Source organism: Podospora bellae-mahoneyi, chromosome 2 (genome assembly GCF_035222275.1).
Source record: "Podospora bellae-mahoneyi strain CBS 112042 chromosome 2, whole genome shotgun sequence".
NCBI classification, from domain to species: domain Eukaryota; kingdom Fungi; phylum Ascomycota; class Sordariomycetes; order Sordariales; family Podosporaceae; genus Podospora; species Podospora bellae-mahoneyi.
This window is the reverse complement of record NC_085881.1, coordinates 134364-161074: the sequence shown is the minus strand read 5'-3', so window position 1 is coordinate 161074 and position 26711 is coordinate 134364. Positions and strand designations below refer to the sequence as shown.

At 47.3% G+C, this 26711-nt stretch overlaps 8 protein-coding genes and 2 non-coding genes across 10 annotated transcripts; 4 read left to right on the top strand and 6 right to left on the bottom strand.

Annotated features, from left to right (window-relative positions):
- Positions 1-57: 57 nt before the first annotated feature.
- On the top strand, positions 58-4546 carry QC761_001020 (uncharacterized protein; the record flags this gene model as incomplete). Its single annotated transcript, XM_062871905.1, has 4 exons — positions 58-343; positions 406-1598; positions 1660-2632; positions 2709-4546. 4 exons carry the CDS (start codon positions 58-60, stop codon positions 3044-3046), a joined length of 2790 nt encoding a protein of 929 aa, XP_062734199.1. The 3' UTR covers positions 3047-4546.
- On the bottom strand, positions 3399-4503 carry QC761_001010 (uncharacterized protein; the record flags this gene model as incomplete). Its single annotated transcript, XM_062871904.1, has 2 exons — positions 3399-3842; positions 3916-4503. 2 exons carry the CDS (start codon positions 4501-4503, stop codon positions 3399-3401), a joined length of 1032 nt encoding a protein of 343 aa, XP_062734200.1.
- A 760-nt stretch (positions 4547-5306) lies between the features above and the next one.
- On the top strand, positions 5307-6512 carry QC761_001000 (uncharacterized protein; the record flags this gene model as incomplete). Its single annotated transcript, XM_062871902.1, has 1 exon — positions 5307-6512. The coding sequence occupies one exon, from the start codon at positions 5307-5309 to the stop codon at positions 6510-6512; it is 1206 nt and encodes a 401-aa protein (XP_062734198.1).
- CDC8 (Thymidylate kinase) lies at positions 5332-8617 on the bottom strand. Its single transcript, XM_062871901.1, has 2 exons — positions 7688-8617; positions 5332-7630 (listed from the first exon to the last, which is right to left on the bottom strand). Exons 1-2 carry the CDS (start codon positions 8022-8024, stop codon positions 6960-6962), a joined length of 1008 nt encoding a protein of 335 aa, XP_062734197.1. The 5' UTR covers positions 8025-8617; the 3' UTR covers positions 5332-6959.
- Positions 8618-9007: 390 nt separating this feature from the next.
- On the top strand, positions 9008-11784 carry QC761_000980 (uncharacterized protein). The gene is made up of 2 exons (XM_062871900.1): positions 9008-9944; positions 9998-11784. Exons 1-2 carry the CDS (start codon positions 9860-9862, stop codon positions 11230-11232), a joined length of 1320 nt encoding a protein of 439 aa, XP_062734196.1. The 5' UTR covers positions 9008-9859; the 3' UTR covers positions 11233-11784.
- A 944-nt stretch (positions 11785-12728) lies between these two features.
- Positions 12729-12823, bottom strand: QC761_0030300. The gene has a single exon. It is a non-coding gene; the product is annotated as a tRNA-Asp (tRNA).
- A 1727-nt stretch (positions 12824-14550) lies between these two features.
- QC761_000970 (uncharacterized protein) lies at positions 14551-16084 on the top strand (the record flags this gene model as incomplete). The annotated part of the gene is made up of 3 exons (XM_062871898.1): positions 14551-14606; positions 14701-15556; positions 15871-16084. Exons 2-3 carry the CDS (start codon positions 14949-14951, stop codon positions 16082-16084), a joined length of 822 nt encoding a protein of 273 aa, XP_062734195.1. The 5' UTR covers positions 14551-14606; positions 14701-14948.
- A 603-nt stretch (positions 16085-16687) lies between these two features.
- Positions 16688-18856, bottom strand: MUS18 (UV-damage endonuclease; the record flags this gene model as incomplete). Its single annotated transcript, XM_062871897.1, has 3 exons — positions 18224-18856; positions 17759-18160; positions 16688-17689 (listed from the first exon to the last, which is right to left on the bottom strand). The coding sequence occupies exons 1-3, from the start codon at positions 18824-18826 to the stop codon at positions 16688-16690; spliced, it is 2007 nt and encodes a 668-aa protein (XP_062734194.1). The 5' UTR covers positions 18827-18856.
- Positions 18857-19376: 520 nt separating this feature from the next.
- Positions 19377-20483, bottom strand: QC761_000950 (uncharacterized protein; the record flags this gene model as incomplete). Its single annotated transcript, XM_062871896.1, has 3 exons — positions 19377-20138; positions 20343-20441; positions 20475-20483. 3 exons carry the CDS (start codon positions 20481-20483, stop codon positions 19377-19379), a joined length of 870 nt encoding a protein of 289 aa, XP_062734193.1.
- A 433-nt stretch (positions 20484-20916) lies between these two features.
- Positions 20917-21008, bottom strand: QC761_0030260. Its single transcript has one exon. It is a non-coding gene; the product is annotated as a tRNA-Arg (tRNA).
- Between the last annotated feature and the right edge of the window lie 5703 nt (positions 21009-26711).

Here is a 26711-nt window from a genome sequence, read left to right as displayed (position 1 = left end):
TACAACAGGTTTGCATTGTGCCCATCTTCTGGTTCTTCACGATTCATCAGTCTCGTCATGTACAGTCCCGGCCACATCATGGCTTCTCAGACGCCTACGCGAGCCGGTAGTTGCGCCGCTGACGGTGGCAGTCCACAACTCTCTGTTCCTTCTTCTGGGGAGCTGGAAGAACATGAGTCTGGTCCATCAACGGCAGCACGCAAGAAGGTTGTTTTTAGCAGCAAGAACCTGAGGTATAACAAAAAGATCTTGAAGCAGGCCCGTGAGAGGAACAGGGCTAGCAGTGACGGAGGCAGCGGCCGTGCCCGGAGTAGGAGCAGAAGCCCACATAAGCAGAAACAAGGTAAATACCATTTCCCTGTCCTGTAGATGTGTTGAAGCGGCACACTGGCTGACATGGTCTAGTCGCCTTGGTAGAACAAGGCGACGCGCATGAACAGTTCAAAAACAAGCTGCAGCCTCGGCGCCCTTCCAAATCACCAGCTCCTGTTGCTTTTCGGACGGCATCTTATTTTGGGATCAGGAGTGGGCCAACCTATTTTAGACCAGAGGTAGGAGCTGGTCTTCAGCAGCACCGGCAAAGCCCTGACAACGAATCTCATCTCTCCTCAACAAGCGCCACCAAGAAACGGAACCTCGAAGCCCCCCCTGAAATCATCCCAGCTCCCAAACGAAGATTGCTTCCACATTTCTTGCGGTCTCCATCTCCATCTCCGCACGTGTCGCATCGTCAATATGAGCGCATCGCCCTCGAAAACAGCGAAGACGAACTTGGTCAACTAGGTGAGCTAGGTGATCCAAGTCCAAGACCAACCAGAAGACTCATTCTACCAACCTCTAGTCTTTCTTGGGCCAGAAAGTCACCAGTGCACCAATCCCGCTCTCCACAACGACAACGGCCCTCTACCAGCACCGGCTCAACAGCCGCGACAGATGACGGGAAACAAGTTGCTCCTGCCTCAAATGACTCCAATGGGCATGAAAATGGCGAGCTTCCCTTGTTGGTTTCGAATGCGAGACATGTCACGCCGCCCTCACGAGCTGGAGTTCCCCGACAGGAAAAGGCGGTCTCTGCGTGGCGGTTGGCGAGCCCACCCAAGGTCAACATTAAACAAGTGCCTGAGCCAGAAGTTGTCAGGGTAGACAGTGACAATACCAGCGATCAAAGCGGCAATGGCGATGCAAGGTCAGAAGACGATTTTCGCATTCAAGGCGAAACACAGTGGCGGTTCAAAAGGGCCAAAGAGGCCAAGACCGAGCAGGAGGTTAGAGGTAACCAACCGCGGACAGTGGAAGAGACAGCTATCCCTGTTCCCACTCTCCTGAATGGTGAGTTTCGACAACGGGATACCTGCAAGAGCGTCAATGACAAAGCTGCAAAGCCAAGCGAGACTAGTCCCATCACCATGTGTGGTGAGCGGCATTATTCTCAGTGGACGGGCACATGGGATGGCGAAGCACGCAGGATTCCCGGAGCCGGTGCCCTTTTCCCTGAGGGATACGAACCACGAATCAATGAACCATATCCATGGATTTGTCCAATTTGGGATTGTCAAACTGTGTTTCCGGAGGCCTGGGCCCTTGGGGGGCATTTCAGCGTTGGTTACCCACCTGTGTCCGTGACTTGTGTGAGGAGTGATGTTGCTGACCTCTTTCCAGGCAAGTCACCGGGCTCTTTTACTCAACGATAACCCCGATGGCACCATGTCTATTCTCGGGAAGCGAAAACTCCCTGATCCTGGGACATGTAGAATGCCCGCGCTGGTGATCTCTCGCCAACCACTCGATCCAGCAACTGCCCCCCCAAAAGCACCTCCTCGACAACCGGGAAGGAGAAAGAAGACGGAGAAAAGAGTTCCCCTGTCCGATGTGGTCCCAAAAAGGCCCAAAGAGACACCGGTGCCAGTCCCTAACCCCTACAACACGCCTAGACGACGGTCAAACAGTTTTCTTGTCGTCGACCTGCCTGCCCGTAGCAACACGTCGTCCAAACATTTTCATGTCCCTGATCAACAAGCAAAAACACCTTTACATGACAAGAGCACACCCACCGCGAGCAGTGGCCTCCACTCTTCAAAAGAAACTAGGCCTACTGAAGCACCGAATACCAGGCCAAGTAAAGGTGGCTTTTCAGGAGCTAGCGGCAGCGACGAAGCCATCTTCGCTTTGCCCACCCGTAAATCCTTGAAAGGAAAAGGTGGCGTTCCGGTATCATCACGAGCAGCAAGGGCCCAAGTGTCACAAGAATGCCTGACAAAGGCTGGTGTTGGCGGCACTGCCCAAGGCGTTAGGGAGAGCATCACATCCACCAGAAAATCTGGACGGTTGTCCAAGTCTATGTCATTGACACGCCCAACTCGGCAAGCTCCAGAACCTCCTGCCCAAGCCGTCTCTCGGTCCAAGCATTCGGCAGCGAAGCGGTTAGCATCAACAGCCTCGAAGACCTCCAAGTCAACTCCAGCCTCTGTTGGGGCAAGGCCGCAACGATCAGGAAGGGGTGCACTGCCATTGTCATCTGCCTCTTCTTCTTCTGCCTCTTCCTCATCGCGGGGAGTTGTACCACCTTACACAATGTCAGACTGGGAGATTGCCCCCGGCCGTATCCGGGTAGGGACGGGAGACAAATCCGAGAGCAAGTCAACCTCTGATCCTGTTCTTACTTCTATTCCTCTCTGCGCACCAGGAAGCTGACGACACACGTCATCCAGATGTGGCCGTCTCCTCCACCTATCTCGCCCATTCTTCGATGTCTGCTCTTCCTCTGACCCCAACTATTTCCTTTCAGCTGCTCACCATCCAGCCGGGAAGCAGTGTCCACTGGCGGCCCTCTACGGCCCCAGGCAGTGTCCAAGAGGAAGAGCCCAGGACGAGGGTTTGTTCGGTTGCCCAGGGTATCGTCAAAGTGAAGCTCTGTGGTCAGGAATTTTCATTGGGCCCGAATGGCATGTTCAAAGTGCCAGCGGGGGAAAACTGCGAGCTGGGCAGAGTGTGTTACGGGGGGGCGGTGGTTCATATCACTTGTGTAAATGAAGGGAAAGAGTACTAGCGATCCAAGTAATTAGTTGTTTTATGTTGTACCTATTTATGCACATAGCAATCTACATCTGAATTTTATCTGCCGTCCTGGCAGGTGACTCGACCTATGAAGCAACCCATTCCCTCCCCCGAAAGAAAAACAACAGAAAAGCAGAGCAAAAAAAACAACGCCAACCACTCCCATTATTTCCGTGTCTTGTAAGAGTGGGTATCAAACTGTGCCTTTCTTTGCCTCCAGAGCCATGTCTCTCCCAGGTCGCGTACCAACCAACCTTTGCGTAATGACATGGAAAGGAAAACCCAAACGCCCCAAAATATGCATGATTGTCCTTGACTCGGTCGTGCTGCCTCTCGGCCCGGACCTAACGAAAGATCTGCCTCCCTCCTGTCCTCGTGGGAAATCGTTCAACGCCGCTTTGCTGTTGCTGATGCCAAATCTGCTGCATACCCACTCCGCCGCCTTCCAAGCCTGTCTTGTAGCGACGCATGGCTTCCCTGATGTGCTCTGGTCTTAGGGGACCACGCCTCTCCTCGACAGGTGCGACTGTGTTGCTGGCCGTGTTGTCGGCAAGCCCCAGCTGTCCAGAATGAGGCACACTGCTGCCTTCTCCGGTAGTGGCCGGTGATGGAACAGCCGTGGCAGGCGGCGTGGGTAAATCCGTCTGCTTCTCCCCCGTCTTGTCAATCCACTCCCCTTGCACCCTGCGGGCACTCTCGATGATGTCGCCGATAAAGACCTTGGCCACAGCACGCATGCCGATCACAACGTTCTCTGCTACGGACTGCGAGATGGTAGCATTGACAAGCTGTAGGAGAAGGGTTGTTAACATGCGGACTTTTCCAAAAAGAAAGCGAGACGGGGCTTTTTGCAATGCTTACTCTCCTCACGGCAGCCTTACTCAAGTTGGCGGCTCGCCAATTTTCGAATCTGTCAAATTGTTCGTCATTGAAGGCGCCGATCAACATACCCCTCTGTCTATGTTCCTCCTCCTTTTGTTCTTTGGTCAGGGCAGCGCCAGTAGCGGCCACCTCTGTGTCCCCCTCCTCGTCGCCGTCTCCATCCTCACCTGCACCCCCCGCGGCGCCGGGTGCAGTGCTCTTTCCGCCGGCACCGGACACCACACTGCCGCCAGGGCCAGCAGTTGATTTGGCGGTTCCGCCAACTACCGAGGGAGTTCGTTCGCGTGCCTTATCGGCCTTTGACTTGCGGCCGCGCTTCTTCTTGGGGGGGCCGGTGACGCTCATGCTGACTTGACTGCCCGAAACGTGGCTCATGGCGTCAAAATCGACCGAAGGGGATCGCGCACCAGCAAGGTCGTCTGGCGGGGGGAACGAGGTTTGGCGAAGCGGATGGGTTGATCCGGGGATGGACGAGATGGACATGGTGGAGGCTTTGCGTCGCTTGAGAGCGGGCGACTGGACGCTGGCGCCATCGGCGGTGCGCTTTTTGTTGGGAGTGCTGTTCATTGCGACGCTGTTGTTGAGAATGGACGTCGAGGGGGGAGATGGGAGAGGTGAGAGGTGGGAGCGAATGAGAAGGTGAATACGGCGGTGATGAAGCTGTCAGTCCCCAAAAGATTAGATTGGCCGCGTCGTTCGCGAAGAGGTCCGAGCTCTTGATTGCTGTCTGGTAGATACCTCCTCCTACCTAACCCTAACACAGGGACCTGACCTGGTAGAGATTGGCTCCCAGGCCTTTGGTAATATGAGATCCCTTTTGCAGATGGAATATCTTACTTGCCTGGCAAGGTGAAGTCGAATAGGTATCCTTGTCTGAGTTGATCGAACTTCACCAAAGCTCCAAAGTTGTTGTAGAGATAATAGATTGGACATCCCCAAGACCATGGCCCGTGCCACTGCTGCGCCAAGGTCCACTTCGCTATGCACTAAGTAACCCACCTGCCCCGCGTCACCAGGGGGGTGTGGAGCAGCGGGACACTGCAGCGTCTGAATGTCAGCGATTTATTTTTTCGAGAGGGCAAGCTCACTTTTCGGTCCGCGAACGGGTGGACGCAACACAACAGGTCAATTGAGTGCCATGAGTCGCAAAACAATGCTAAGGGGCAATGAAGTGATGTGCCAGCCACGGCTAATCGCCAGCACCTGTGCCTCTGCATATACCTTGTCCATCACCATACACTTTACACGTTCATGTATTCATTCTGCCCCGATTTGCTGCAGACTACATACCCTGACGTCAAACCTCCCACTCCTCTCACCCAGCCACGTTCGGGTATCCACTGAAATATTAGAGTTGGGATCCAGGGTCCATGAAAAAAAAAACTCGCCGAGCAGGGGGACCGGAGTCTGTCAATCCTGACTCGATCGCTTGCGCCATCGGCCTGCCATTGTATCATCTGTCTCCCCCTTCTACCAAACAAACAAACGAGTTCCCCCATTTTTCCTTTCAACGGCGACACATTTCCGCCTACTCCGAATCATCCATCGTGTCTGCGCATTCTGTCATGGTTCAGTTCGCATCGCCCTCTCGCAGCCAGAGCCCCTCGGGTGCCTCGTCCGCTGGCGAACCCCGGCGCACCAAAAAGTCCAAGGGCAAGGATGGCAGCAGCAGCAAGAAGAAGCGCCCTAGCGCCGCCGACGACCAAGATGGAGATGACACCAAGGCCAGCGGCAACGGCATCAGCGTCCGTCAGAACGCCGAGAGACGTTCCAGCATGAGCAAGCCGGCCCGCGACTTCCGGGACCAGCCCGAACCCACGCCAAAGAAGAAGAAGAGAAAGACATCGACCTCGTCGGCTGCCGTCCCTGAGCCCGCCATCGCTCCGACACCGGAAGAGGCTGGCGAGACGTCGACCCGCTCGCCGAGCCCCCTCATCGACTTTGACGGCCTCTCCCGCCCCAGCCGCGGCACTCGGGAGAGGTTAGATGAGTCCCACAAGCAGAAGGAGCTGCGCATGGAGAAGATGAAGGGCGCCGTCCGCACCCTCCTCGAGTGCATCGGCGAGGATCCCGACAGGGAGGGTCTCCTGGCCACGCCCGAGCGCTACGCCAAAGCCATGCTCTTCTTCACAAAGGGCTACCAGGAAAACGTGCGAGACATTGTCAACGGCGCCATTTTCCAGGAAGGCCACAACGAGATGGTCATCGTCAAGGACATTGAGGTGTTCAGCATGTGCGAGCACCACCTGGTGCCCTTCAACGGCAAGATGCACATTGGCTACATCCCGTCTAACGCCGTCATTGGCATCTCGAAGCTGCCGCGCATCGCCGAGCTGTTTGCCCGCCGACTGCAGATCCAGGAGCGCCTGACCAAGGAGGTGGCGCACGCCATCATGGAGGTGCTTAAACCCCAGGGTGTGGCCGTGGTGATGGAGTCGAGCCATCTGTGCATGGTCATGAGGGGGGTGGAAAAGACGACGACGAGCACCATCACCAGCTGTGTCCTGGGGTGCTTTGAAAGGAAGGAGAAGACGAGAAACGAGTTTCTGAGTCTGATTGGCGTCAACCGCCGGTAAAACAACTGATACCCTTTGCGTTGACAAGGTGTTGCTGGCTGTTGTGATTCTTTTCAACAAAAGAGCAGGATGGGTGGCAGCGATGCCTAGTACAAATTTTCGGGAATACGGTGTGGTATTTTGCTTTTTCTGTACCTTTCCTTTCGTTTTCTCTCTCTTTTTTTTTCCTCATAAAAGAAGATACGTAAACATGGCGTTTTGGGAAAGACGGTCACGGTCTGTACACGAGAGCGCGGAGCAGCGCAGCCGACACAGCATGGAGCATTTGGTTGGGCGGGCGCATCTACATGCATGATTTATTTATACGTATGAGGTGATGATCTCAACATCGCATCTGCCGTCATTCAACATAATGTAGCCTGGCACGCTACGGACAGGAGGGATAGGATAGCATTCAATAGCATACGATCAACAATGTGTTGTTGGCATGGGGCATGAATAAATAAATCATGACACTCTTCGCACCACCTTCCCGACCTCGCCCCGTTCCACCACCTCCACTCTGTCCCTGACCACCTTCCACACGCCTTCGGCAACCTCCTCCACACTCGCACTGGCATCTACCACATGCAAGTCCTCCTCCTCTTGTCTGAACCGGTGCTCGACCCCTCCACTGATATCCGGTGTTTGTGCGCTGGGTGGACCGACAGCAACTTCCTCCTCTCCTCCTTTGGTGCCTGCACCTTCACCAGGGGCACACTCCAGCGCAGAATGCGGCGCCCCCACGATCTTTCCCAAGCTCAAACCCCAAAACAACTCTCTCACCCTCCTCTGCGTCTCGGCCTTCTCGTACACCTCACCTCCCCAGCCTCCCCTCTTCTTGGCTTCTTGCTCGTCCAGGTCCAGGAACAAGACCAAATCTGGTCTGGGGAGCCCGACCTCTGGCGAGCGAGCCCACGAGAGCGGTAAAAGGGGGTTGTGTTTGGCGGCCGAGTAGACGATGCCGCTGTAGTAGTAGCGGTCGCAGATGACTGTCGTGCCATGCGACAGCAACGAGGTGATGAGCGACGCGGCTTCCCAGCGGTTGGCCGAGAAGAGCAGGTGAATCACGTGGTCCGACATGGTTGTTTGGGAAGTCAGGTATGAGTTAATCATCTGGCCAATCGGGGTTGTGCGGTCTGGGTTGGTTTGGCCATGTTAGACGGCCATGCTTCTTTCTCTCAGCAGACACGTACCGGGAAAGCGCATCACTTTTACGGATTTGCCCAGTTCAACAAACCGCTGCTCCAAAAGCTTGACCTGGGTTGTCTTGCCTGACCGGTCCAGGCCTTCCAGGACGATAAGGGCGCCCCGGGTGGGTTTGGTGTTGCCATCGTTTGCTGATGTCATTGTGAATGGACTCGAGGACAGATACAAATGTCGTTCGTCCGTGAGGTGAGGTGAGGTCGGCTTATGACGGAAAAGCCCAAAGCCAGAGCTTCTGAGGAGCATCTGGAAGCTTGGAAGGCTTGGCAAGCTGGAAGTGCAGTAGCAGATGGCTTGACGGGTGCCAGCTGGCAGCTGCTGCGGCATAGGTTCTTGAAGGAACAAATCATGAATGGGATGAGTGAGGCACTTCGCCCGACAGTTGCAGTAGTGTCAGCCTGTGGAATGATGGTTCCTATTGCCTATATACATTATCCTTCCTGTATGTGCCATCTCAGGGGGTTGCGCCTCATCGTCAGGGGAAAAACAGGTGACGTGAATCCGGTTCGATGAGCGAGGTACACAGGTCGGGTGTGCAGTGTGGATTCCAGTTTGAAGGCGAGGGTTCATCATTCCCCTCTCAAAGGTGCTGGTCGAGTTAAGCTTGCTCGCTTGCCACCAAAACCCCCGCCATGATCAACCGATCAAACGGCCACTATAAAAAGAAAGGAAGAAAGCCTGTGCGAAATCCCCCCGTCTGGGTAGCCGCTTGTTTCTTCTGCCCAACTCCTCTTTTGACGCCTTGGCAAGAGATGGTGGCAATGGAAACATCTGCCAGGGCGCAGTGTCATCGAATGGGCCAGTTGAAAACCTGAGGCCGTAGCGACTCGACCAGCCACCCGAATATCTTTGTTCAGGCGTCGAGGGCATATCTCGAGTTATTGTATGTAGGCAGGCAGAGACACAGAGATAAGTCAAAGGGAGGCAGGGAGGGAGGAAGGAGGGGTGGCCGTCTCAACTTGTGTCTTCTCCAAGTTCACAGTGCCGGCCCGGGCAGAATCGGCACGGCCTCTTAAAGATGCGACGCGGATCCTGTACTTGCTGGACAGGGAGTGGGCAGTCCAAGACGCGTTAATTCGTTTGTGGATTGGCGCATTGTGTACACCGCGTCCGCTGAAGAGCCGCTGTCCAATGGCAGGCCTTGTCGCCCATGCACGCTCCTGCAAGCACTTGTGGGCAACTTTTTGTTCCCGTGGACAGCGCTCTCCCTTGCACTCCAGAGTCCAATTAGAGCCACCCAACGGCACGGCCGCTACGCGTAGAGTTTTACCTCATCTCTCTGTTCGCCCACAGCACAGTACGGTATCACCAGCACCCGACGAAGTACCTACAGGAGTACCTCTAGCAGTACCTCGAGTACCACCTCACTTCGATCCAGGTCCTCCCTCGCGCTGAGGTGCCCTCCCCCCACCACTCAAGGCCGCCCGCCGCCCTCCACCACCACTTCCAGGGCAGCTACCCACCTACCTTACCTACCTACCCTACCTCGTCCTCCCAGCTTGTCCATCGCCGTTGGGCTACAGCTTCCCTTTCTCCCCTCTTCAGTTCCCATCTCTCTCTCTTGGCCGACATCTCTCAGTTTGGTCCCCCTTGTCCAACCTGTCCTGCCACAGCAGCAGCTCTAGGTAATCTGCCAGCGCTTCCTCTGACATCTCACCCAACCTCAGATATCCGGCATCTGTCTGGGTCACCTCGCTGCCAGTCGCTTCTCGCACCCCAACGTCAAACAGCCAGACAAACCGGAACAAGAGCGACCGCTTTTGCCCGGCCAGCCCTTCCATCCGTCTATCCAGCATACTATCGCGTCTGGCCATCTCCCACCAGACCAGCTTGCGCAATAAGAATAGTGCGCAGCCCTCGCTCGCTCGCCCGCCCCGCCCGTGTCGCCTCTCTTTCCCTCCTGTCCCCTTCGCTTTGCATTTCCTGTTCTTTTGTCACGACAGCAGGACAGGTTAAATTTCAGAAGGAACGCTGAGCAGAGAAGCAAACAAGAAAATCCTGAGCATTTGTTGGCTTCTGTTGCCCCTGCCTGGGTTCACCAACGATTGATCGCCTTGATCGAGTCGGGCATTCGATTAGGCTTGGAGACACTAGCCAGCGCAGCACAACACAGCGTCACCCCTTTCCCTCCTTCTCGGGTGGTGTGCTACGACAATCCCACCATGGCGACTGTTAGCCGTCAGCCGTTTGCTCCTCTTGACCACACGCGGTTAAAGACACTGACGAGCCTCAAGAACCGACAGAATGGTATGCTGCTGCCTCTGTCCTGCATGCCCTAGGCTTCATACTGACCGTAACAGCCCTCTCCACCTCCCCAGTTAAGCGCAAGGCTTCCGAGGTGGTGGACGCCGACGACTCTGAAAATGTCGACCCAGTGCTCTTCTCCAAGCGGTCAAAGGGAGCCGGCGCTGATGGAACTGGGTTCGTGAAGCCCTTATTCAAGCCTTCCAATTTTGTGATGACCAAGGCGGCTTCCACCTCCAACCTCTACGGCGCTGCCAGTCTTCCCCCAAGCAAGCTCTCTTCCTCCAAGCCGCGCACCTTTCTTCAGCCAAAATCACCAGCTTCCCGTCTCAGCACTACCGGCACGCCCAGTCCCCTAACCGCCCCAGCTGGCCGTTCCCCAACCCGCGGCTCCAAGCGGATTGGCATTCTCTCTAAGCGCCGCCATACGCAGCGGATTGATCCCCCATCCTTTGGCCTCGGCACCGGCTCCTCAGTTCCCTTTTCGCTCGATGCCGCCCTCAAGGGCTCCATCCCAGCCTACTCTGGCTCTCTGCGGACCTCTGCCGCGCCCGTCCCCGCTGCTGCCCCTGCCTCTTCGGATTCCTTCCTGCTGTCCACGGGCGGCATGCAATCCTCGTGGTTCTTTGACATCCACGAAGACACGCCGGAACAGGAGATGACGAACCTTCTTCAGCACGGCACCTGCACCCTTGACATTAGCAGCGACGAGGAGTCTGAGCGACGCCAGAGTCGCGACCGAGCCGAGGGCAGAGACAAGGAGAACATTCCCCCTGCCGACGATATCTCCCAGACCTCTGCTCGACAGGCCGCCAGAGTGGGCGACGTCGATGACATGATCATTGAGAAGCAGAGGGGTGCTCTTGTTGAAATGAATGCCGCCGACTACTACGCTGAAGGATGCACCAAGGACAGCGTGGTGCTCGTCCCCTGGGATGAAGAAGAAGCTGAGACGGTCGTTGGGGACAACGGTCAGTACCAGCAGCAGCAGCAGCACCAGCACCACGTCCTGCCAGAAGAGGGCGAGCAACAATCGTATGGCGGAGAGCAGCGGCAGAAACGGACGACACTTGCCGATGTGGAGTCTGTAAACGTCGACGACATCATGGGCAACAGCGACGGAACTTCCCTCAAAGCGGCGGTGCTGGAGCCTATGGAGGGAACCGGGGAGAGCTTTGAGCTGTGGGAGAGCACCTCAGCCAAAGAAGAAGGTGATGCTCCTGCTTCTCCTCTGCCCATGGCTGACGAGAGCCATGAAAATCGAGTAGTTGGAGTTGAGTGTGTGGCCTAGAGAGTCCAGTACGCTTTTCTTTTTCTGTCACTTTCTTTGCTCTTGATATCGCAGAAGGTGTTTTTCGGGACATGCGTTTGGTGCTGCGTTTATTGTTTTGTCTCTTTGTGGAGTCGCTTTGATGTTTTGCGTTTTCGAACGCCCATATAGCTCGGTCCGAGAGCTGGGAGGTTCTGCTCTGATGGCTAGGTTGGCACAAGGGAATGGGAATGCTGCTGTTTTAGGAGTCTATTTTCGGCTGGCTGGAAAGGAGGCTTGGTCCGGCTCCCGTCATCTGTCCCGTGGCTTGTTAGACTGGCTTGGGAAGGACGCACGGGCACATTGTTCCAGACACAACCAAGTTGGCATTTGTGGAAATGGATCTGGTGTTTTCTTGGTGTTGGGGTCTACCTGGGCGGGCGGAACTTTTGTTGACTTTTGGGCAAGGTATGATGGATGGAGGTCTGGTGTTATGTACAGTTGGATGGTGGGATGGGTAAACTAGCTACTTCATGGTACCGGCACAGGTAATTTATTCGCTTTCAACTATTGACCCAGATTTCGTATGATACCTCATACATCGTGCGAGTAAGCTTTTATTACATTCTGTCCTTACAGGTCAGCACATGTCAACTCGACACCCATTCGCTTTTCGGGCCACGCCGAAGCAAGATTACGGCAAAGGAAACAGTAAGCTAATGAGGCGTTGTGCTGTTTCTTCGTTATTTCGTCTAAACCTAACTGAACTATGTTCACCTTACCCTGAATCTGTTCTTGCTGTCCCACGAGACCCCAGAGGTACAGAGAAAAGACTCCATCGGTGCGTGTAACAGGCCAACCGAGACCAGACTAGCTGTGACTTTCAAAGGTAGTTTATTATAGAGTCCTAGAGAAAAATAAATGTAGCTCAGCCAGCTTAACGTCGCAACGAGACAAGACGGAAGCCTGGTGTCAGATTTTCAAGGGGAACATCTACTGAGTGCGTTCTGAGAGCGAACTATGTTGGATTGGAACGTAGTTTTGTGAAATACTCCTGTTTGATATATAATCAGATGATGCCAGAAGATTACAAATGCTGTTTGCATGTGGATGGGTGGCCAGTGTGCTTGTGCTGGTACGTCTCGTCGTTGCTATTGCGTAGGGGGTCAATGGATACCCAGTAATTCTTTAGTCATCTAGCTAGACAGACTTTGGATGGAACATAAGGTAGTGTTTTAGACCAAGCCCGAATTGATGGACGACAAACATCCGCCATCAAGTAAGAACTGATATCTCTCACCCTCAGCTACTACCATAGCTCCAGCCTTCCAGATATGTACTTTCCATTCCTAACCCGACCTTAGCACTATGTTGCATAGACCACAGACGTTTATCGTCGCTAGGAGTAAGCAAATAATTCATTACAAAAAGATATATGCACGATAGCTAGATGATTATGTGAGGACTATGTGAACAGCACGTAACAGGGCCAACAAGAGCAAAAGACTACCCAAAAAGTAAAATTGAATGGTCACAATCTCTCCCGCCGGGAATTGAACCCGGGTCTCGAGCGTTGTTTTCTATCTAGGTGGATATTGACAAGCTCACATACTGACCACTATACTACGGAAGATTGAAGCAGGTGTGGACACCTGTCGTAGCTTGGCGTTGACGAGAGCGAGCCAGGATAGTGATATTATAAGGGATATATTATTATCTAACAAGCAACAAAAGATATCTATTCTAGTTCCCAATAACCAACCTTACCGGTGTGATCTTTGCATCACTGTGGACGCTACTACCCAGATTGGCAGGACACACCTTACCTCTATTTCAAGAATGCCCGATGACAGCTCTCTGGGGCTACAACCTCGACGAGATGTCCGAGCTCCCCCCCCAGACGATGATTAACCCCAGAGATGGACATTGATCAGTGGAACATTTTGGACAAGATCCCTGTCATGACTCCAAAGGTAACTGGGATCAATGTTCCCATCACCCAAGCCGTAATCTTCCCGCCTATCAATTTGGCTGTACGTCTCTCGCATAGACCGCAGCAGCCAGGCGTGTTCATGATGCTGTCCACCGACATTCCCCTCTGTCTCCCAGTCCTGCTTTTGGCCGTGTCCCCTTCAGCTGTTTCACCTAGTGGCGATGGGGGTTTATTTGTGCTTGGGGCGGTGTGAATATCATGTTTCAAATTTGAGCAAGGCTCTGTCTCGGCTGCTGAATAGAGAGCGGGTTGCTCCTGCTGGACTTGATGGAGAGGGCTGGGAAGCATCAAAGAACAAGGTTCGGTTGATCCATCAGGGTGGGTGACCGAGAGTGTGGGAGTGCTTGCTCCCGTTCCAGCTGCATGATAAGGCGTTGATGGCAACGGCAATATTGGATCGTCTGGCCCGCCAAAGGCGTTTACAAAGTGCACCGATATTGAGCGGATTGAAAGTGATGAAGGGGAAGAAGGAGGAGACCAGCGAGTTGTCGGTGGACTAGATGGTCGTGGAAGGGGCTCAGACTCTGGAGGCTCCGTTGAAGAGGGTGCAGATGGCATGCGCACCCTATCGTAGCTCCATCTGTCAACGTTCAAGAGATGGTTGTCTGAAAGATAGGCTATGGAATGAGGTCTTCCTAGGTGGCGTGCTGGTCTTGGTGATGCCGATCTAAGACGGGGGATAGGAAGAGGGTGGCTCAGTTCGAGGCCATCCCACGACGTTCGTGAGCTCGATCGGAGGCGGGAGGTATATGTTGACTGGAGGTGTGCTGGGAGCCTCGAGGTTTGTCGAGTGCCGATGTCAGTATATGACAAAGGCCTAGGCCTCGCTGGAATATCGGACGTGGTCCTTCGTATCTCTTGCATTATTGCAGATTACCACACCTTGAGTTACAGGACTCTTCAAAGTTTCTTTGAGGCATCCCGCACTCGCGTCGATAAGGTTACTTACATCTACAGTCTTCACCAGAGAAAGTTTTTGGCAGCCCCTGTTCACCAAGAGTTTAAGCATGTACTGATCCTCGGCAATGTACGTAAGTTAGACCAGGGAGATCGCAGCGCCCTGATGAAATGCTGGTGAGCATACAACCATGTGCACTCTTCAAGAGAGAGCACGTTGTAGGTAAACATCAGACACAATTGGGGTAGATATCTTGGTCACCTGATGTCACAATGGTATTGACATATGACAGACGGACCGGGCCTGTGAGGGCGTTGGCAACCCACTGGACAGAGGAATGAAGGCTCCGAGACCCCACCCATGTATTACATAATTGGGCAGCATGTGTATGTATGTGCTAGGCTGAGTTTGCTGCACAAAAAGGAGTCGGCGACCAGAATGGACCCCAATGACTGCAAAGAGGAGTGCTGTGTGAGATAAAAAGATATTTTTGTTCACTTACAGATGAAAGGGACTTGAAATCCGGTTTGACCCCTCAGCTTGTTTCAGCCACTGCGCGCGGGAGGATGGGGGAGGTGGCCCCGTCTGGGGAAGAGTGACACTAACGGTTTTTGCCCAGGCACCGCGCCAGCTTTGTTAAACGCAGCTCATCTCGACGCATCTCGAGAAACGCTGCGCTACATGCACACTTGCGGTGAGATGTCCGAGTCGCCCTCAGCTCGTGAAAAGCTTGTTGTCGGTTCGCATCTGTCTGGGGTGATATGTCACCGGCGGATGTCGTAGCCCAGTGGTGGTGCATGTCAGCGGACGGAAACTCGGTGGAGCCCGAGGACAAAGTTCACGACCCTCAAATTTAGCGGTGGACCGATGACGTCGGATTCTTTGGGGGCCCAGAACCCCGCCCATCCATTTCATCATGCTGCCAGGGCATGGATGGGATGGGACATGACATGGGGGCAATGGGCACGCACTGCGTCTCGCTCGGGAAGAAGTGGGTGTCGTTGGGCAGGCCCATCGTCGAGTCTTTTCAAAGTGTTTAATATCCTGGCTGAAAAGACCCTCACCTGTCCAAAGTTTCAGATCTCTCAGCACCTGCAACTCTCGTTCCCCTTACCCTTCCAGCTCCTCCATGTGCGAGTCGGCGCAGCCACAACACCACACCATTTTTCCAGTCCGGCAAGCTCCGGTCTAGAGACGGCGCTCTTCCCGCTGCTCTCTTTTTGGCTTCCACATGCTCACGTTCTGAGCGCGCTATATTTCTGGACCACACGGACTTCCGGACGTTCGAGCAAGTTTATTTCTTCAAATAGAGTCACGCCCCAGGCCTCCAACCGCACAAGAACAAGTTCTTCTCGAAACCATCAGTTCCTCGATTTGTGGAGAGTGATCAGTGATCAACAACCACCCCTTGCAGAGCCAAGCAAGTCTAGAATCTGTATGCCCCTTTGCCACCTCCCTCTGGACCATCTTCAGTAGTAAGTGGGCATCTCTCTCTCCCCTTTACACCACGACAGACGCAGAGAAGCGCGTGCGCTAACACCGTCTTGCAGCCAGTCGAACCTCGCGACGTCGCCGTCAAAACAGCTTCCCGACCTATTGGCAACCTGAGAGAGGGCAGGTTTGGGTCCTCATTGCACATTGGCTTCAGCAAGCAGCATCAAGGACGTGATCCCGGCCAGCTCACTTGCAGTACCTTCAAGCACAGAACAGATTTCGGATCAAGGGCCGGCCATCACCCGTTCCGGATGTCGACAAGACGACATTAGCAACCGTCATCCCTCCACCACAGTAGCAAAGAGAATCACGAGAAGAAAATGTGCGGCACTTCGATATCCTACGCCTGCTCGACGACTTTGATCTCCAAGTCGATCACCTGCTCCTGCGACACCATCAAGGCTTACGGCAAAAGCACCTTGTTCTGCGGCACCTGCTCCAATCCCCGGTGCAGAGAGTTGAGGGGAGAGGTTGCCCAGGCCTCGACGCAGGTTTCAAGCTCTGCCTGAGTCTCTGGGGTGCCTTGTCCTGCGCTGCACTTCGACACTCTCGATCTCTGGACGCACTCGGTTGCCCACGCTCGCTACGTTTCATCATTTTTTGGCCTGCTTCCTTTGCCACTTATCCAGTCTTAATCACCTCACCACCACCCTTTCTATACCTTTTTTCTTTTTTACCCTGTGCCCTTGTTTCTCAGTAACAAGCAGGCTTGCACACGTCCTTCAGCATCTCTCTACCCCGGGAAACCCCATCTCCCGCGCCTCATCTACCTAGATCCGTCGCTGGGGCTTGTCCAGGAATCATTGCCCAGTCGACAAACGAGGGGAAGGAGTTATCAGACTGAGCCACCTTCAAGACACCAACCAGAGCAGGGCAGCTGGAGTTCTGCACTCAAGGCCCTTTAGGAAGGGGGTTCTGTTGTCTTTTTCTTTTTCTCTTCTTCTTTTTGGGGCTTGTCATTGCATCATTTTGGGCGGCGCAGTGGAAAAACAAAGGGACATCTTGCATGTATATAGAAGCAGCATTGGGAGAAGACCTTGTCGGTTTTACGGTAAATAAGAGTCAATTCTTGAAGATGAGGTAATGTTTCATTACTAGGCCATGACATCTCTCTAGATCCCTTCGGCTTCTTCCAGATTTTCTCCTGTGTCTTCGTCATCTTCCTCCAAATCCCGTTTGCCTGATTTGGTGCTATTGTTGGATTGTCTCTTCCTCGGCTTCAACCACTCCTCCATGCCTGGTGGCCAGTAAACCCGATTATCGGGACCACCCATCCCAAACTCCAGCGCCGTGACCGTAACTTCAGAAACCTGAGCCGCCTCTGTCTTGATGGCATCTGATTCGGCGACGGCCGTGTCGTCTGCTTCGGCCGGCTCCTCTTCATCGACCGCTCGCTTCCGCCTGACGTTGGCTCCTGTTTTGGATTTCTTACTCTTTGTTGCCGACGCAACTCGTGGGACAGGTCTTGGCTCGTCAAACCTCTCATGCGGAACCATGTCATTGATCTTTTCAAACCCTGGGAGCTTGAAGGTACGCATCAGTTCAAAGACGGCCTGCTCCTTATCCTTGGCTTCAATCATGAGGTCCATATCCGGCGGACAGGGCGGCAGCGTCATGACTCGTGGGCTGTGCTTGCGCCTGTCCCGTGGTGTAACGGCGCCCGGACATGGCTCGCTGTAGTGCATCTTTTGTGTGATTCCCTTGCGCCGCCAGGTTGCTGTGATGCGTTCCATGATTTCTGGCTGCGAGATGTCCAGCGTCCCCTCTCGGCACTTTGAAGGGTCGAAGATGATGTTGTGGTGGTGGTAATCGAGTACGAGTGGAATGTTGAGTTCTTCGCAGACAGGCAGCAGGTCATGAACACTCCAAGAAACGTCGTCATTCTCAAGAACTAACCGATTCTTGATCGATGGGGAGAGCTCGGCATAGTTGGCACGGAATCGATCCAGAGTCGCGGCCTTGTCTCCATAAACCCCACCCATGTGAAGGATCATGACGGCATCGCGATCTTGCTGCCCCGGCAGCCGCAGGAGGGATAGCATCTCGTCGTGATACGCAAGGTCTCGAACGGAAGCCTCGATGACTTCCTTGCGGGGAGATCCGAGCTGGGTAAACTAAAAGCACAAGAATCCTTGTCAGCAACGACATCGAGACCCCAGTGCTTCTTGCGCAAGGGATCATACCTGGCCGGGATGTGTCGTGAGACGGTGGCCGAGCTCGGCAGCCACTCTACCTACCTCGGCTAGAATGTCTGATGCAAAGGGGGCCAGTTTGTACCCGTGTTCAGCATGACTGGCAAAGGGAAACATCTCGGAGCTGAGGCGCATAAACTTGATGCCGTACTTGTCGTTCCACCGTATCATTTTGACGATATCAGCTGCATTCTGAAGCCCAAGATTCTGCACAAAGCGGACCCCCAGTTCATGATCGACCGCCTTTGACTTGTCCGGCCTGTTCTTGGTTGCATGCTCGGGTTGTTCCGGGTCGGCGAGCGGATACCGGTGGTCGATGATGGACGCCATGCGACATGTGCGGGAACTGAAGACTGGCGGCTTTGCGGTTCGCAGGTAGGTGTTGAGACATGCCTAATGATACGATTAGATCCAATTCCATTCTTTGCCTCAGGTGACCACTATAGGACTGCTAACATAGCCGAGCCGGCCTCTCCAAGGCAGCGGAAGATAGTGACTGTTGACGGGAGGAGGTCGTGCGGCTCCTCGTTTGACCGTGTCAAGTGCCTCTTCAGTAGCCACTGGTGCTTCGTCTTTCAGATCAAGGCCCTCGCCGCCAAACATACCTCTTTGGGCCCGGTCCTGACGGTCTGGCTGCTTCGACACACCAGGGTTCTGATGTCGCTGCTTCCAGCCAGCAGTGGCGACCTCATCCGGCGGCTTGTACTCGTCCTCGTCGAGCGTCTCAGTAAGATTTGTTTCTTCCACCTTCAATTTCTGCCGTTTTGTCGCCCGCTGCAGCCGGCGCTCCATCCGAGCCAGACCTTCAATGGCAAACCTGAGCCCTTCTTTGCCCGAAGACTGAACATCATCAGCTGTGTCCTCTGGGGCATCCCCCGAGTCGGCCCCCTTCCTGATGCCCAGTATCTTTCCCTGAATCTCGCGGGACTCATCCTCCTCGTCTGTCATCTTTTGGCTTTGGGCGAGATTGCGGTTCGAGCGGCGAAGAAGTACCTGGGGGCGGATGGGAGACTCGGGGTTGGACACCTGTTTGGACACGGATCCAGCTTTGCGGGCCATGGTGGTGAGCAGTGCCAGTGGTATGGGCAGATAGCCGGGTCGAGGTGTGAAGCAGAGTGAATGACGCGTTGAGGGGACAATGGCCGGCGGCAGACTTGGTGGACAAAGGTAAGGTGGCATGAAACGACGCGAGCAAGATCAGTTGCACAACAACACAGAGCTTCCGACCAGGTGGCTCCGCCTGGCTAAAATACCAGCTGCCGGCACCGTGTCCAATGAATAGTGTGGAATCTCGAGGGCCCGACGCAGCGGTAGCACTGTAGGCGTCATGGCCGGTGTCGATCAGTTCAGCAGCGCGGTGTACTGCCAGCTGCTCACCTCGGATGGCGGTGGTGTTAAGAAGACAGAGAGGTGGGTTATTGTACACTAAGTGGACATGAAAAAGTCCATCTGTATCACGGGTGATCAGCGATGCCGCAGTGATGCAGCCAGAAAATACGATTTGGTTGCGGGTTTCATGTGCTCTGGGATCGATGAGGTCATGTCCATTCCCGTGATGTGGGTACTGAGCAGGGGTCGGTCGCATTGCCAGCGGGTGGTTTGCTCCTGCCTACATTGCACCAACTTGCCTCATCAAGTCCACCATTGTCTCTCGAAAAGCGCGATATGAGATGCCCAGCTCCCTCGCCGCTGTCTCTCCATCAATACCGTGCCTCTCGTCGACCACCTGCCTCTCCACCACTGGCGCTCCCTCTGGTCTCACAAAATTGGGAAACTCGTGCTCGATGATCTCGGCTGCCATTTCATACGTGAATCTCTCCTGGGAAGCAACCAGGTACCGTTTGCCCCCTGCTTCTGGCCGAAGGAGTGCTTCGACGTGCGCCTGCGCCAGATCCCTTACATCAACCCAGAATGGTACTCTCGCGACACGAAGCTCATTTTCTTGCTGGCTCGCAATCGCAACCTTCCACAGCTGGCTGTTGCTATCATTCAGCCCCAAAGGCCCGCCAACCACGGGATGAACCACAGGCCCAAACGTCATGGGGGGACACAAGGTGACCAAGTCAAAACTCAACCCACCCCCACGACACTCGAAATTATTCACAAATTCCCACGCCGCCAGTTCGGCAAACTTCTTGCTCCCTCGATATGCCACCACCGCGTTTGTCTTTGGATCGGCCGCTTCATCGTACGTAAGGGGGTTCCAGTCGTCCGCCGTGTAGGTAAAGTACTGAGACGCCTTCCGCGCCCTCTCAACATCAAGTACTGCAGCGAAGCTTGATGTGATCACCACCCGTTTCACCGTTTGTGCTTCCGCGGCCGCAGACAAGACAGCCTTGACCCCGTTGATGGCAGGTAGTATTAGCTCTGCCTCGTTATTTTGAGTGTCGTATGTGAAAGGGGAGGCCACATGATCGATGGCATCAATGCCACCTTTCAACGCTGAAGAAAGGTCCAGCTCTGGCTCTAAAAAGTCGTCAATGACGACACAGTCAAGACGAGATGCCTGGGTGGCTCGAGGATGAGCTGCCAACATGGCCTCGCCTTTGGCTTTGGACCGAGTAGTTCCCCTTACCCTAAAGCCACGGGAAAGCAGCGTGTCCACAACATGCACGCCGATGAAGCCGGTGGCGCCTGTAACGAAGATGTGGGTGCTAGAGATTTCAGTGGTTAGCTATTGGACATTGTAGAGTCAAGGCGCATGAACTGTATTCATAACTTATGGGCAAGTCATGATGATTATGCCTGTTTTGGTGCGAGTTATTTTAACGAGAGAAGGTCATGAGCCAAGTGAAAGTCGTTATCATTTGAGCCAGCTAAATCCATCGAATCCCAGTGCTATAGGAGCCGAAGCAACATCGCTCGGCTGAATTGGGGAGGAGCCTGCCAATTCTCGTCAGCGATGTGCATTTTACTCGAGAGGTAATGTAGCAAGCCGAATTTGTTTCGGGAGTGCAAGCTTGGGGCCGCCAAACAAATTCTACAGAGGTTTTCTTTTTAAAAATAAGTGTTGGTTGGTCAAACCTAGTAAGCTTTGACCGGGAAGGAGACTAAGGGGGCCCACCAGCAGTGGCAAGGCTAGCTTGGCAGGGGGGCGAAAGATAATCATTAACTTAAATGAGATTTCATAAAGCTAATGAGGACTTAAACGATCCGCCCAAGGGTCGAACCTGGAACCTCCTGATATATTGATTAGAAAATCAATTCGTAGTCAGACGCGCTCCCATTACGCCAGCGGACCCTCATGATACTTGTTGAAAAGCTACTAACGTATATTATAAGCGAGCGACCACTTTTTCAAAACCTTTATATCATTATCCTCAATTACTACATAACCATACTAAGAAGCAACCATAATTACATCCGAAATAGCTGAATCAGATAATTCTATAGCCTCCTGGCAAGTGCGCGCATTATGGCCAGGCTTGCCGCACACACTACAGCACTGAACCTTCGTACGAGCCCCCCCTGTACTACCGCCATCCGGCTATATTTCTTCCACTACCTCCCCACCCACGGCCTTCTAGTCCAGTAGATCCTATACATCTTCCACAGTAAATAATCCTCCGAGCCGTATACATATTATTTTAGCTCTCCGGCGCTTACTTAGTACCTTATTAGCCTTACGGAACGAAGCGTTCTTTAACTAAAGGAAAGCTACCTAGTATATTATAATTATCGTACCTTTAATAAACTAGTCTATAATAATTAATATTAAAGTTAAGAAACTATTTTAATTAATAATATAAACTTTAATAAACGTTAATTATAAATTAGCTTCTCGGGGGTTTTATAGTATCTAAAATATTTAAAGTAGTACCGTACCCGGCCTTAAGGATAGAGGTATTAACGTATAAAGCTTTATATTTAATTTAAAAAATACCCTCTTTAAATCGTATAATATAAGGTTAATATCCGTAAAACTATTTTATATATTCTTCTCCGTTATAAAAGCGAAAAAAGCTTCGCGGAAAGTATAAAGAAATTTAAATTTATTTATATAATTAATATATATATGTATTAAATCCTCGATTTAGCGGCCGTACGCTTATTTTAGCGGCCTAAAGTAATTAATATTAAATAGTTAAAGAAAATAAAAAAAAGTATAAAAATATATAAAGCGTAATAATATTATTTTATTAATAATAATACTTAAATTTAGTTAAATAGTAACTTTCGTAATTATCGAGGATTAATAACCGATATTTCTCTTTTATACGGAACGCTATATAATAATCGAAATATTTAATTTATTTTAGGCTTACCAGATTAATAATTTAATTATTATCGGTAATTATAATATACTAAGTAAATAATGAATTATATTTAATATATTAATTAGTAAAGTAATACTATACGGTTAAAATAATAAAGGGTAAAATAATTTAATTAAAGGTATTAACTCCTTAAATTACTATTACTTATTCGCGGTTATTAAGCTAAACTAATTTTACTTTACTAAAGCCGTCCGAGGTTATAATTATTATATTTATAAAGATAATATTTATTATAAACCTAATCTCGTCGAAATTATAAATATATCACGGCTTAACACCTAGTGGGGCGTAGGCGCACCACTGACCAATCATTAGCACAGGATTACGGATTAATTAGAATAGGATTATTAGGATCGAGGGTCGATCTAAAGGAGTTAACCCCGGAGGGATAGTATCGATAGGATCGAGGGTCGAGTCTATCGATCCAGGATAACGCCAGGCTTAGCGTAAGGTATATATATACGGAGGAACTAGCTAGTATAGATAGATAATTCCGTAATATATAATTTAAGTTTATATTTATAATATTTTATATTTATATTAGAATATTTTATTATATACTATTTAGTTATACCGAACCAGGATTATTTAAAGGTAGCCTTTAACCGGTATCCCTTTTAGAGGTTCTAAATAGAGGTTTATTATATATTATATACTTACTTTAACTCTATTATAAATAAATTAAAGGTATTTAAACGCTATAGCCGAGAATATTAATATCTAACCTACCGTCGATTAGCTTTCTATACGTATTTAAAAGCTTAAAAATAAATTACGGATCTCGTACGATTCACTTATTTAAAAAAATACTATACTTTATTAGGAATTTAATACTTTACGTAAAGAAAGAGATCGTATTAAGCTTGAGGCTCCGGATTACTATAGAGGAATTAAAGGAGAGTTAAAAGGATTTTTAATTTAATTTAAAATATACTTTTAATATTATCCTTTTTATTTTTTAGACGAGCCGTATAAAATAATATATATTATATTTAAGCTTAAAAATAAAATATTTATTTAATTCGAGCCGATTTTAAAAAACTATTTCGATAATAAGGATAACGAACGGAAGGAAGTTATAAAAAAGTATTTTAAATTATATAAAAAGTTTAAAAAAAAATAATTAAAGAAATATTTAAGGAGTATAATAAAGGTAAACGTATTTAAAAATAATTAATTAATTTAAAATAAATTAAATTTATTATTAATTACGTTACGGTATTTAAAATAAATATACTTTATAATAAAATTAATAATAAAAGATTAATATAATTATTTTATAACGGGTTTAAAAAAAATTAAAAATAAATTATATCGAAAGGAACGATTAAAAATAATTAATAAATATATTACGATAACGGTCCGTATTAACGATCGGTAATATTAGTACCGTAAAGAATATAAAGGTACGTACGTATAAAAACCCTATCGACCTAACGATAAAAAAAAAAAAACAACCGTATAGTACTTACGTTTTAAAGACTATATACGTAGGGCCTATAGAAATTAATACTATATAATAATAAAGGCCGTAAGGCCGGAGTTAAAGTAAAAATAACCTTAAGTATTTTAATTATAGTAAAATAAAATACTTTAAAAAAAATTATTAAGTATTTAAATAATTCGGTTAAAATAAAGATTATAATAATTACTATATCGAAAAGACCGAGGGTTATAGAAATAATAATTATTAAATATTAATAAAATAAAGCGGTAAAATTAAAAAAAGATTTTAATTAATACGCCGAATAAAAGAAAATAGAGTTCTAAGAGCTACGGAAAGTAATAAAAAGGCTAAAAGTAGAGTACGAAAAAAAAGATTTTTAAATATAAATATTATAAAATTAATTAATATAAATTATTACGGAAATCATTATAAAAATTATTAAAAGTAATAATTTTACGTAAAAACTTATTAAATAAATAATACCGGAGAGGTAGTATAGTGAATATAAATTTATTATTTTATAGGATATATTATAGTTTATAAAGCTTATATATAAAAGTTAAGAAAAATATTAAAAAAGTAAAAAGGTCGTTAATATAAGGATTACGAAAATATTAAAAAATATATTAATACTTATATAGTATATACCTTATAAGGAAAATATAGTATAACTTTATTTTAAATATCCGGAATATCGGAAAATATTTTAGTTTTAATATATTATATATAAATATATAAAGTATTATTAAAGTAAATTATTATACGGTTATTAACCGATACGTAAAGTAAATAAGGAAAGTAAGTTATAATTAATTAAAAAAATTATAATTAAGTAAGAAAAAGCCTAATAAAAAAATCTAAACGACTATCTTTTATAAAAAGTTTAGGGCCCGGTTAAACTAAAGGATAGCCTTTAAATTATATAGATCGTATTAAAGTATACGAAATATTACGTCGAGTATATAAACGGTTAAAATATAAATAATAATATATATTCTTTAAAAAAAATAATATTAGGATAGTATTTAAGCCTAAACTATATTATATATTTATAAAAGAAAGTTAAATAATATTATTAAAATAAAATATATAAAATTAAGTAAAAAAATTATTATCGGATAAAAATACGAAAAAATATTAAAAAAGTAAAAAACGAAAAATAAAAGGAAGTTAAGTAAGTATAGTTAAAAGACTTTATATTATTAATTAACCCGGAATAAAAAAACGTTTTTAAACGATATAATTATTTAAAAAATAATTTATAGCTTTTTATAAAGATTATTAACCTTTAATAAACTACGAATAGTATTTTTAAAAGTATTAACGTAAAGCGAAAGTATAGAATAACGATTTAAAGTTTATTAATAAAGTCGTTACTATATAAGGAAAAAGTAAGAGAAATAAACGCTTTTAGGTTATTATATATTAAAAGAATCTTTAAATAATAATATTAATAAATAGTAATATACAAACGAACCTAATTTTATTATAATTTATATACTAAATCCGGATACTATAAAAGAAAAAAAAATAAATTATTATATAAGGACTATTTTATATATAAAAGGTTTATAAAGAAATACTATTTTTAAATATTATAGTTAAAAGGAAAATAATTTTAATTATATTTAATATTATAAATATAGAACCCTCGAAAGATATAATCCTAAAGTAATTATAATATAAAAATTATAATTTAAATATCGATTAAAGGAATAATAATTATTTATAATTAAAAAAACCTTAAAAGTATTTAACTAACGATAAAAATTTAAAAGTATATATAAAGTAAAGTATAAAATAAATACCTTCTATAATACTACTATAAGGAGCTTAAAAAGTAATAATATACTTTATCGATATAAATAGTAAAATCGAAAAAATAGGGTTAATAACGTTAGTAGAAATATCGGAGGTTAATAAATATATTTATTATAATAATATAAAAAAAGATAAGAAAAAAGTAGTACCGGTAGAATATTAAGGATATTTAGCCTTTACGGTTAAATATTTAAAAGGGCTTTTAAAGCGAGGGCCGTAAGACTATAAAATTAAATTAAAAGAAGAAACTAAACTACGGTTATTTAAAGTATATTATACTAACGATAAATAAAATAAAAAGCTACGGAAATATTTAAACGAAAATTTAAAGAAAAGCTATATTAAAAAGTTTATATCGTTAATAAAATACTCCGTTTTTTTTATACCGAAAAAAAATAGAGGCTTACGATTATATATAAATTACCGGTAATTAAATAACGAAATAATAAAAAATAATTACCTATTACTATTAATATTTAAATTATAAAATTAATTAATAAGGGCGTAATAATTTATACGCTTAAATATATTTATTAAATACGCTTATATGTAGATTAAAGAAAGAAACGAATAGAAAATAGCGTTTCGTACGCCCTATAATTATTTCGAGTATTTCGTAATACTATTTAGGCTAATTAATATATTTATAACGTTTTAATTTTTTATTAACTATACGATATAGAAATACCTCGATAAAATAATAGTATATTATTTCGACGATATTTTTATTTATTTACGTACTTTAGAGGAATATAAACGATACGTACGAAAAGTACTTGACGCGTTATATAGAACCGGACTTTTAATTACTAAAGAGAAAAGCGAGTTTTACGTATAAAAAATAATATATTTAAGATACTTAATATCGTTAAGTAAAGTTCGTATAGAACTTAAGAAAATTATAGTAATTAGGAATTAATTTATACTATAGTTATAAATATACGTTAAGGAATTCTTAACGTTTACGAACTTTTATAAAATATTTATTTAAGGGTATATAAGTATCGTAAAGCTTTTTAATTATTTAATTAAAAAGGACGTAAAGTTCCGGTAAAGGTAAGAAAAAAAGTAGGTTTTTTAAAAATTAAAAGGAATTATTTTAAAGGACTTAATATCTAAATTATTAAACCTTAATTAACTATTTAAAGTTAAAATAAATATATTAAATTATATAATTAGTAAGTAATTAGGATAATAAAATAATAATAGTAAATTATATTCGATAATTTATTTTTCGAAAAAGTATAAAGAAATACGTTAAAACTATTTAATTTATAATAAAAAGCTATTCGTTATTATTAAAGTATTTAAGGAGTAAAGGCTATACTTTAGTAATATTAAGTACGAAGTATAGGTTTATACGGATTATAAAAACTTACGGTACTTTATTATTATAAAG

What these genes read in the sequence shown, in the direction of transcription:
- CDC8 (XM_062871901.1), bottom strand. Translation starts at nt 8,024, where the DNA reads ATGCCGCAGCAGCTGCCAGCTGGCACCCGTCAAGCCATCTGCTACTGC. An exon ending in AAAAGTGATGCGCTTTCCCG is followed by an intron (nt 7,631 to 7,687) that starts GTACGTGTCTGC and finishes AAACCAACCCAG; the next exon opens with ACCGCACAACCCCGATTGGC.
- QC761_000980 (XM_062871900.1), top strand. Translation starts at nt 9,860, where the DNA reads ATGGCGACTGTTAGCCGTCAGCCGTTTGCTCCTCTTGACCACACGCGG. An exon ending in CCTCAAGAACCGACAGAATG is followed by an intron (nt 9,945 to 9,997) that starts GTATGCTGCTGC and finishes TGACCGTAACAG; the next exon opens with CCCTCTCCACCTCCCCAGTT.